Source organism: Dermochelys coriacea, chromosome 2 (genome assembly GCF_009764565.3).
Source record: "Dermochelys coriacea isolate rDerCor1 chromosome 2, rDerCor1.pri.v4, whole genome shotgun sequence".
Lineage (NCBI taxonomy): Eukaryota > Metazoa > Chordata > Testudines > Dermochelyidae > Dermochelys > Dermochelys coriacea.
This window is the reverse complement of record NC_050069.1, coordinates 154,707,190-154,719,168: the sequence shown is the minus strand read 5'-3', so window position 1 is coordinate 154,719,168 and position 11,979 is coordinate 154,707,190. Positions and strand designations below refer to the sequence as shown.

The window sequence follows — 11,979 nt, the reverse complement described above, 5'->3', positions numbered from 1 at the left end:
AATTAAGCAGGAAAGCGAACTGGCATATTTATTTAAGATTTACTGTTGTTCTCATTTTAATGAAGTGATTTCCTTTGGGGGAATTCAGACAGTTTTCAAAAGTAAACATGAGTGCATTTAAAAAAAAGGAGCAGTTTTCAAATCATTCTGGCTACAAAATCAAGTAACAAATAAACACACTAAAGAAGAGGCAATATAATGAAAACATTGTATTGTGACATGCTTTTCCAGTTCAAATGTTGAAAGCATTTTTTTTTATTGAACAAATTATTAAATCCTACATGCAGAATTTTGAAAGCCTAAACTACATGTTAAACAGCTGAACACATCCTACTCACATTCTATCTCTGGATCTTTTAAACAACAACTAACAGTCTATTAATATAACTATAATCAGCAGACTAGTTTGGATGGACTTTATTTAGCTCTTGAAAATATTCTATACAAGAGCACTAGTCATTAATTAACTTAATTTTTTTAAATCACAAACACTATACAATCTGTCTTGTTGGTGTTAAAACATCTATTGTCTTAAAAAAAGTTTAATAAGTATTAAAGCAGTTTTAACAGTGATAAAGTAGGCTTTATTCCAATCATGTGAGTTTGATTATTCAAACACAGATTTTTACAATACCAAAATCTACCAAGACCTACGTCTTTTGGAACTATGCCATTTGCTCTACTGGATTATGAAATTTATATTTTTACGTTTTAAAAATAAAGTGTCAGAATTATTTATGAAGACGGTAGTGCTTAGACCCAGCAATACATTTTATAAATATGTTACAACTACACACAGCACACAGCTTCACAGTTCATGCGATAGGCAGTGTCTAAAAAATCAGTTACTAACTTTCAAAAACATTTAAATATCTACGGTATTTAAACACAGTGTCTCCTAGTTTTTTGTAAGAAAAGTAAGCTGTAAACATCTTTACTTTTAGTTCATGCCTTGTTTGCTAGGTAATGTGGGCGTATTTTTGTTTTTTATCTACAACCATTGGTGAAATAAGTCTGTATTCTCAAAAATATTACATTCCATGAATAAAGCACAAGTCTATTATATAACCATGTGATATAGATACAGAAAATGAACTACGGTATTCAAAAACATAAAAGGAAAATTACTAAAACTGTCCTTAGCTGTTAGAGCTGATGCTTTCAGAATACAACAGACCAACAGGGCTACACTAAAAATGTCCAAAAATAAGGCCTCTGAAATAAATAGTTCCATTCTTTAAAAAAAGATATAATAAAAATGTACATCACATGGTCAATGTAGGTATAAAAATCATCACGTTAAACCATCCTGGATGATGTATCTGAAGTAAAATGGCCTAGATTTTGCTTCTGTCGACGTCCTCTGTTGTTTTTAGGGCATTTTCTGTATTTTTTTAAAAAGAAGAAAATGTATTTTAATCTTATTCTGTATATTTAAAACAGCATTCATGATTTTACTTCCTTCTTTCAACAAAAATCTCAAGAATGGCAGAGTGTCTATCAGCATCGACTGGGGAAGTGCACCGGCGGTTGGTAGGCTGGCACTTTGGAGGGTCCATGAGATCCCTGACTACAGTGGTAGCAGCAGTTGCCAGGAGAGATTTCTTTCATGTGGATATGGAGTTTGATCCTGCAAGGGCTGTATGCACTCTGGCCTTGATCCCACAAAATATTTAAGCATGTGATTAACCCCACTGACTTCACTGGGACGCCTCACATATTTAAAAATGAGTACATGCTTAAGAGCTTTGTTAGATCAGAAAAGTGCTCAGTACCTTATGGGCTCAGGCCTTTGACGAGAAGAGGATCTGGACCTCACTCCAGTTATCTGTGCCTTTGTCAACTCACGTTTCCAAGGGGCTCTCTCTTAAGATATCTTGGAAACTTAACTAAGTGCAAAATTCAGCTGTTCATTTCATAAGAGGAGCTTAACATGGACAGCACATTGCACTGGTGGTCTACAGACAGCACTAGCTGCATATTCATTTCCAGGTGGAAATTAAGGTGTTGCTTTAACCAATAAAGTCCTAAATGGTTAAGCAGCTGGGTACCTGAGGATGCACCTTTCTCCATATGTCAGCACCGCATTCATAATCAGTGGAGGGGCCTGAACCAACCCATCCTCTGGTTGGGGGAAGGGGCCATGGTGTTTTTCATGAGGTAGCTTCTACTCTGGAAGTAGCTCCCACTTTTGTCTAACCCAGCGGTTTCCAAACTTCATTACATGACAAGCTCCTTCTGACAACAAAAATTACTACATGACTCCAGGAGGCGGGACTGAGCCAGCCCAAGCGCCATTGTCCTGGGAGGGGGTGGGGGGCAAAGCCAAAGCCCGAGGCCCACCAGCCCAGGTGGGGGGGAGGGGCAAAACCCAAGGGCTTCAGCTCCAGGCAGGAGGCCTGGAACATGAGCCCCGTTGCTGAGGACTGAAGCCCTTGGGCTTTGGCTTCGGCCCTGCATGGTGAGGCTCAGGCTTCGGCCCCGGGCCACGGCAAGTCTAACGCCAGCCCTGGAGACCCCATTAAAATAGAGTCACAACCCACTTTGGGGTCCCAACCCATAGGTGAGAACCACTGGTCTAACCAATTTGCTAATGTTTGGAATCTATTGCAAAGCTGATTTTTTCTCCTCAGCTTTTGGCACAGGGATTGGTAGAGGGGAACGGAGCAGCTAACGGTGATTTTTGTGTGAAGGGGTAGTTTATTGTCCTGACTGATTTAGATTTTGTGATATACAGAGGCATCATGTAACCAGTCTGGACACATTAATTATTCTGTATTTGATCACTATATTTTTTAGAACATGTGTTATGCACATAGAGCTTCGGGACGGTCAAATTCCTAAATACATTTATAATAAATAATCACACATACATAAAAATGTGTGCTGTTATATTGCATTTGTAATTACCTACCTTGTTATGCACATGACAATTGCAACTATAATGGCAATCTGTACAGCTCCAATTATTGCTGCAATAAGGACATGTGTAAGCTTTTGTCTGCTTGGAACAACATAAAGAATACTAAAGTCTGTCTTTTCACAGTGCTGTCCAGTATATCCTGATTCACATCTGAAAGAGACAAGGAATATTTCATGGAATATGGATCTTATCAATATGCAAATCATTCTGTAGATAAAATAGTAATTTGAGGGACAGGGCAAAAAGCCTAGGAATTGATGAAAACTTGAAAAATTGGGACATAAGGTAAAGGATGGAGGATAGTATAGAGAAAGCAGGAGAGAAACGCACTTGTCACTGCACTGCTACTTCCGTGACCTCAGATGAAATTGGAAGGCGAGAACAGCACAAGGGATTTCCTCTGAGATTCAGCCAGTTCTGAAAATGATGAAGCAAGCAGGACTGTAGCTGTCACACAGGACATGGGGAGGCTGAGTAGAGTGCAAGATTTTAGGCAGCATGGGTTTTCCTTTGGTGGAGAAAGGGAGGCAGAGTGGATGTCCTCCACTTCCATCGAGTACAACTAATTTTGTCTAGAAAGGCTCCTTGGGCCCTGTGGTGTCAGTTCAGCAAAGGAAGTAAGCATAGACTTTAAGAATGTGATTTCAGTGGGATGACTCGTGCTTAAAGTTAAGTACATGCTTAAGTACCTTGTTGAACTGGGGCCTAAGTTAGGGAACAATAAACAGATGTGATAAAACAGGTGGGCAGAGGATCTCCAGAAAACTCAGTCAGGGACCAGTGCATGGAACAAAACAGGAATATACGACACAAATCAAAAGACAATGGTGAGGAACAATGGAGAAAAATAGATATTATGGAAGAAATGTGTATATATAACTATAATATGCCTGTCAGAGCTGAACAAACCGTGTAGAGTTTGGTTTGTGTCACTTAGAGGAACAGAACGCTGCAAGGCCTTTGTGTAAGAACTGGCACCAACGACACCAACTGATTTACCGGGATGGTTGGGTTTCAGCCCAAAACTGCCCCAATGCTCTCCCCGCAGCCAGCTCTTAGCCTGGACTCACCAAACACCCAGTAGGCCAGAACTCCAGGCTGCAGATGCTAGACAAAGGCCAGGTTAGTTCCCCAGAAGACTGTATAGAAAGGTCAGGATGGCTGAGAACAGTCCTGGCTCACAAGTCAGATGATTCTAGTACTGCACCAGGCACCCCCTCAAAAGCCATGCAGGAAGATTACTGCAGTAACAGGCACTAGTCAATGTCCAGGCAGGACAAAGCACGCCATCAGAACCTTACTTGAAGGTAGGAAGCAGTACAGACTTGGCCTACACAGCATGCTGCCCCACTTCTCCTCAAACAAGTGAGCAGTGCTCCTGAGGGAGTCCCTGGAAATTTGGGAGGAGTGTGAACAGGCTGGTAGGAGGCAGAGCAGGAGCACTTTTCTCTAAATAGCATCCTCCCCAAGCAAACCAACCGATTTCTCAAAGGCAATTCAATGGATGTTTGTACTGATCAGAGCAAGACAAATTTTCAATCCATGCAGGGCACAGCCATAGAGAAGAAGACAACAAGAGCACACTCCTGACTGAGCCATGCTGCCAAGGGGAGAGAGGCTGAAGAGCACACAGAGAAAAGTACCACTTTGGTTATCCAGGATTAATGGAGCCAGCATCCCCTGGTGGATTCATCATAGCTAACAGGCCCTACCCCTACCTCTTCATGCAGCCAGAGTTAGACCAGAAGCCTTACCCCTGACTGGGGAGGGCAGGGGGGGAACTACAAAGAGAAAAAAACCTCAGCTTTAACATTAAAACATAAATGTGTTGCTCATTTTCCTTGTGAAGTTAGCTTTGAAAATGAACTGATGTAAACATAGTAGTAGTGTTGAATTCAACAAGCAATTGGCCTCCATTTTTGCAGCAGCAGGCTGGAGAGGAATTAAAGATACATTTATGCACACTTGTCACACCCCAATGGCCCCCTCCCTCACGGTGTCCCCTGGGGAAGGCAGATCAGCATTGTATATTGCTAACGCTGTTGCAAGCATTGCAGGATATTTTAGGAAGAGTCAAAGGTGTGAGTGAGTGTGGAATGGAAGATTCTTTTGCAGGCTGCAAAAGACCAAAGGGGGAAGGAGAAAGAGAGCAGAGAATGGGTTAACTCAACACTGTAGCTAGCAAACTCAGTTCAATGATAAGAGCTGGCCCTAGTCCAAGGTCATGGCACTAGCTGAAAAATTATCTCACTCAGCCACAGTCAGCCATGAGAAAAGAAAAAGTACACTGAACCAGGGCTGCAGAGATGGAAAACACCGGTGAGAAAACGAGGGTGGGGGAGCAGAGCTTCGCGTCCCTGGAGCTGTTGTGTTTTGGGAAAGCAGAGAAGACCACAGAAAGCTAGTTTAGACTGGCACAAAGAACACCAGGAACAGAGGTCATGGAATGGAACACTCTCAAAGAAGCCCAGGACTTAAAACCCTCCTGAGAGCTTGAGCAATTTGAAGATCACAGCAGACCCCAGATGACTTGGGCCCAGGACAGTACTCCCGTCCACCCTTCCCCCTCTTCTTCTTATGTTACACCCAGGCTTGGCCAGCCTCAGGTAGAGCATGTGTGAGTATGAAAGTGGGTTATGGCTTGGGGCACTAACGCTTCCTTCCTTCCTCTGAGTGACGTGGGGAGCACCCATCACTCTTCACTGTTATTTTATTATTTAATCAATAAAGCTTTAAAATTTAGACACTTGGTGTGTTATGTCATCTCCTCCCTTAACGATCCTGTGGCCTCAGCCTGATCAACTGAGGCCTCAGGCAGATTGGTAACAAAAATCGGTCACACACACACACACACACACACACACACACACACACACACACACACACACACACACACACACAAAACACCCCCGATATAAACAAAGTCAGTTACACTTGGGTGTATCACAAAGAATCACTCCAACTCACCCTCAAATCCATCCCTGTGCTTGGTGAGATGATGATGGAAGACAGGAATTAGTTACATTTGAGGAAGCAAAAACCTGTTCCACAGGCATGCAGGGAAATTGCCCTGGATTTTCAGTGCTATGAAACCCATGTATTCTTGTGAATACACTTTCCTCGTCTATGGGCTTTCTGCAGGAGACACTGGCTCACAGATTGGATATGTACCAATAAAAACAGCGTCATTAAGAAAAAGGCACAACGATAGATATAATTAACAGTGGATGGGAAAGGAACCAAGATAAATTTATGTACATTAATAAGAAGGAAGCAAATGACAAAGGAACCTGTTTGTGCATTACCTAGTAGGAAGAAAGGAAAAGAACAGGTGACAAATAGAATGCTAAATCCTTATTCCCTACTTTGCTTTTGTCTTCTTTAAAGAAGATAGTAGGCATAGTAGACTTAATGCAAGAACCATTCTATGAAGCAGAATCAAGAAAGAAGAGGTTAAAGAATATCCAGATAATCTGAAAATATTAAAATCATTACAGTTCAATGAATGTTACCCTAGAATGCTACAGACAGACATTCTCAGAACTACTGAAATGGTTGGAAATTATTTTTGAGAACTCCTGCAGGGCAAGAGAGATTCCGGAGGACTGGAATAAGACAAAGAAAATACTGAGTTCAAGACTGGAATTGGCAGGTGAGGGGATGAAGTATTATAGACCAAACCTCTACCTGATAAACTAGTAAAGAGTCCATTTTATAAGCACTTACTGGAAATAAGATGATAAATAGTAGGCAACATGAGCTTATCAAAATAAAATTATGTCAAGTTAAATTAATGTATTTCTTTATTCAGACAACAAACAAAGGGCTCAGCTGTGTGTGGTTGGCACAGCCCTACACTGGGGGTGATGCAGAGTTGCACTGTCCCAGGGCAAGCACCTGGAGGCAACCTAGAGCCACTAGCTATTGAGAGACAGCATGACCGCAGCTAAATCACTTGATGGGGTGCAACTGAATACCCCTCATGTGATTGGACAGCTCCACTGGCTGGTGAGTAGGGGATGAAGTCATAGTCCTCTCTCCTTCCACACCCCTGATGGGGTACCAGGCACCTGCAGGGCATTAGAGTCTGCAATCATGCTTAGCTGCTGCGTAGACTGCCCAATGCACCAGGAGACCATTAGCCATTGCTACACACCTACTTGCGTAAGGTAGAATTTGAGATTCTCTGTAATTTAGTAAGTCATTGCTATATCAGAGCTCACCATCTAACTGTCAGGACTAAGTTTTAAAACTGCACACCTCACTAGCAGACACACAACCTCCATTGTGGTTAGGTACCCTAAGATTTGCAGATACACATAGGTGAGTAAAAATGAGTTTGTGTGCATCAGAATTTGCACACAGGTAAGTCAGGTGTGCATAAGAGTGCAAAGTCCTTTCGAAAATCTGTCCCTTGACATTTGCCCACCATATTTCCCTTTATACAGAAGGAAGGATAAATGTTTTACTTGTACACTACTGTGTGATTACTGTGACTAAGTGCTGAGCTTTTAATGTAACCACTTTTGTTCCAGAACAGCTGATAGTGAAGGTAGGAAATGTGTATCACATGGAAGTATGAGAAGATGAATACACAAGTGGCTAAAATAAAATCCAATGGAGAGTTCAGGTTCCCTGTCAAGTTAGGGTGAGCAAGTTGTTCTTCAGTAGCACCCAAATGGAGTCAGTTCTCATGGGTCCAGCACTTAATGTTGTTTAATTTCTTCATTTATGACTAGGAGGATGGGATAGAGAGCATGCTAATCCAGGCTCCAATCCAGAACGATATTGCAGTCAATTCTGGTCACTTCATTACCAGAAAAATAAGACGGGGGCATAACAAATTTGCCAAAAAAAAAAAAAAAGGAGGGGTATGTCGTGAGAGCTTGGCTGCTGCAAATGGCAGCTTGATCCCTGCTAAAGGAAGAGAGAGTCTGACACACTCGCTAAAGAGGGTGAAAATCAAATGAAAAGGTTATTGTGTCCCAGTAATGAGGAAAAAGGTCAGATGAAAAGGAAAATAATGATTGGTAAAAGGCTGTGTTCCCAGCCATGCTGGCTCGTGAGGGGGCCCCTCTACTCCCTCCTGGGCTACTATAGCACTTTCAAGGATCAAGGTAGGAAATATGTTGAACTCTAGCAGTTCTACAAGTGATCTTTTGGAAGAAAAATAAAGCAAAGAGCTACAGAAAGCTACAGAACCATCAGTCACTAGTCTGAAAATACCATCATGGGGTCATATACTCAGGATAAAAATTCTTTAATGATGTTTGCTCACGGCTACTAGACCATCACCATCTATAAAAAAGGTGGCCATTTTTCTTTAAATACACTCCTCAATGACTTCTTGCTTTAGAAGAAATAGGATTAATTTTACTTGGAAACTGAAGAAATAAAGTGAAAAGTTCATAGATTTTTGGAAATGTGTAATTTCAAGTTTTGGTAGTATATGGACTTGCCATAGTATACTGAGCAGAAAATGGATAGAGTTTACTTTTTTTTTTATAAAATAATATTTTCTATTGCATAAAATAAAAAAATAAATGGTTAAAAGTAAAATATTGACAAACTAGAGGAAGTTTTGACAAGAGTAACAGATAATGACCAGTCAGGATGGGATGGAGAGCATGCTAATCCAGGCTCCAATCCAGAAAGATATTGCAGTCAATTCTGGTCACTTCATTACCAGAAAAATAAGACGGGGGCATAAGTCATTCCCAGGAGGGATTGATTGACTTATAAGAAAAAATTAAAAGAGATCAGTATATAAATGGAGTATAAATGGAGATTAGTTATCTGTAACTGGAAGTTCTTCAAGCTGTCTGATCCGTATCTGTATGCCACACACAGGTGTGCACACGTGCCATGTGCCCGAGAGAGGCACTTCTAACAAGCAGTGCCCCACACGTGCACAGTAGTTCTCCTTGTACTCCAGACTAAGGACATAAAAGGGCTGACACCCAGCCTGTTCTTATTGCAAATTCAGTAGGCTCTGAAGCAGAGGGGACGGAGGGCAGGTAGTGGAGTAAAGATAGGGACTATAGACGCATTAGCGGGTGCTTAGTACCCGCTGGCAGCCAGCTTCCCCCAATGTCCCCCAGCACCTCCTGTCCACCAATCAACTCCTCCCCCTCCCTCCCACCCACTGCAACCAACTGTTCCACAGTGTGCAGCAGATGCTGGGAGGGAGAGGGAGGAGTGGGAATGGGTTGTGCCCGGGGAGGAGGGCGGACTGGGTGGGAAGATACAGGGCGGGGGTGGAGAGGGAGCAGGAAGAGGCAAGTTAGGGGTGGAGGCTTGGGGGAAGAGGTGGAGTGGGGGTGGGGCATGGGGTTGAGCGGGGTTGGAGCTCCCCCAGGCAAAGGAAAAAGCCAGCACCTTTGATAGGGACCACACATATCGAAGAACTTCCAGTTACAGATAAATAACCTCCATTTCTTCTTTGATTGCTGGTCTCTAAGTATATTCCACATGTGGGTGATTGACAAGTAGTATTCAGACTAGAGGTGGGTGTGACGATGCTGGCAGAAAGATGCTTGAAGTCCTGTATTTCCCACTGTTGCATCAGTGGAGGCCTGAATTAGTGGGTAATGTTTTGTCAACGGAACTCTGGGGTAGCCGCTCTGCATATGTCCACTATCGTATGCCCCTTCATGCTTCAGCCACCATTCCAGAGGACATGCTTCCGTGCTGATGACGCTCATTAAAAAAAAATAATGCATTAATTAAATTTGTGATTGAACTCCTTGGGGGAGAATTGTATGTCCCCTGCTCTGTTTTACCCACATTTGCCATATATTTCATGTTATAGCAGTCTCGGATGATGACCCAACACGTTCACTTTATGAACACTTTCACTGCAGATTTGACAAAACGCAAAGAAGGTACCAATGTGAGATTTCTAAAGATAGCTACAGCACTTGTCCCAAGGCTTAAGACTCTGAAGTGCCTTCCAAAATCTGAGAGGGACAAGGTATGCAGCATGCTTTCAGAAGTCTTAAAAGAGCAACACTCCAATGCGGAAACTACAGAACCCGAACCACCAAAAAAGAAAATCAATCTTCTGCTGGTGGCACTGACTCAGATAACGAAAATGAAAATATGTCAGTCTGCACTGCTTTGGATTGTTATCGAGCAGAACCATCAGCATGGACGTACGTCCCCTGGAATGGTGGCTGAAGCATGAAGGGACATATCACTCTTTAGTGCAACTTGCACATAAATAACTTGCATCGCGAGCTACAACAGTGCCATGAGAACACCTGTTCTCACTTTCAGGTAACATTGTAAGCCTGAAGCGGGCAGCATTATCTTGTCCAAATGTAAACAAACTTGTTTATTTGAGCGATTGGCCTAACAAGAAGTTGGACTGAGTAGACTTACAGGCTCTAAAATTTTAGATTGTTTTATTTTTGAATGCAGTTTTTTTGTACATAATTCTACATAATTCATTTGTAAGTTCAACTTTCATGATAAAGAGATTGCACTACAGTACTTATATTAGGTGAATTGAAAAATACTATCTCTTGTGTTTTTACAGTGCAGATACTTGTAATAAAAATATAAAGTGAGCACTGTACACTGTATTCTGTGTTGTAACTGAAATCAATATATTTGAAAATGTAGAAAACATCCAAAAGTATTTAAATAAATTGTATTCTATTATTGTTTAATGGTGCGATTAATCGCAATTAATTTTTTTTTTATCACTTGACAGCCCTAGAAATAATCTAAAATTACTGGGATATTTGCAGAAGTTGGTGGAGGCTGTTTATGCTGAGTCCAGGCAAAGAAGTGTTTCTGTTTAGCTAGGTAGCAGGTTCTAGTTGAGTCCTTCCTATTTTGAGTAAGAATAGCTTGGACAGGTGCCAAGCAAGAGTGTTCTAGTTCTGATGCCCATACAAACACTAAGCTATGAGGGGGAGAGGGTCTGGATCGGGGTGTCTGATTCTTCCTGAGTAAGGAGATCTGGGAAGGGGCAGATCCTAACAAGAGGATGGACTGGCGTTTTCAGGAGCTCCGGGAACCAAAACAGTGTGGGCCTGTTGGGAGCAAGGAGAATGACTCTGGCTCTGTCCTGACAGATGTTTCTCAAGACCTGTGGTAACAGGGGAATGGGAGGAAAGGCATATCCGAGATGGTCTGTCAATGACAACAGGAGAGCATTGCCCTGGGAACTGTGACCTATAGCTCCTCTGGAGAAGTACAAGCATAGGTGCTGGAACTAGGGGTGCTGGGGATGCTGCCGCACCCTCTGGCTTGAAATAGTTTCCATTATATACAGGGTTTACAGTTTGGTTCAATGGCTCTCAGCACCCCCTCTATAAAAATTGTTCCAGCACTCCTGAGTACAAGGGAAGCTGCCCATTCATTTGGGATGTGAAGAGATCCCACCAAGGTGTTCCCCACTGAATGAATATCTTGCTCAGGATAGAGCTGAGTATCTCCCATGCGTGGTCTACAGAGAAGTGTCAGCTCAGGCTATCTTCAAGGGAGTTTGGGGCACCTGGAAGGTAGGTGGCTGGGACAGTGATGTGGTTGGTGATACACCAGTTCCAAGGCTTGACTGCTTCTAGAAAAAGGAGCGGACATCTTGCTCTACCCCGTTTAGGTAAAAGACCATGGTGATGTTGTCTGACATTACTTGGACATGAAGAGAATGAATGAGCAGGAGAAAAGCCCTGCATGCCAGGTAGACTGCCCTCAGTTCCAGTAGATGAATGTGCAGTCTGGCCTCCTAGGGGGTCCAGGCACCTCATACAGTGTGGCTGTTCAGGTGAGCACCCCCTCATAAGGGATGTGTATGTTACAATGATGGTGCTGAAAGTGGGAGTGACAAAGGGGACACCAACTCTCACTCTATCTGGGTTCAACCTCCTGGTAAGAGAGGTGCTGACCCCGGTGGGAACAGTCACTCTGGTGTTGATGTGATCCTGGTCTGGTGAATAGACCAACCAGAGCCAGGCCTGTGGGCAGCGTAGGAGAAGACTGGCAAATGGTGCCACATAAGTACAGGAGGCCATGTGGCCCAGAAGAGAAAGGCACATCCTGACCAT

The 11,979-nt window shown here is 42.7% G+C and overlaps 1 protein-coding gene across 1 annotated transcript in view; it reads right to left on the bottom strand.

Annotated features, from left to right (window-relative positions):
• Positions 1-196: 196 nt before the first annotated feature.
• TMEFF1 (transmembrane protein with EGF like and two follistatin like domains 1) overlaps positions 197-11,979 on the bottom strand; it is a 235,437-nt gene continuing 223,654 nt past the window's right edge. Inside the window, exons 9-10 of the mRNA XM_038390804.2 lie at positions 2,915-3,073; positions 197-1,384 (exon numbers count right to left, since the gene is read on the bottom strand). Of these exons, the coding sequence (XP_038246732.1) occupies positions 1,300-1,384; positions 2,915-3,073 (244 nt within the window). The 3' untranslated portion in view covers positions 197-1,299. The remainder of the gene's footprint in view (positions 1,385-2,914; positions 3,074-11,979) is intronic.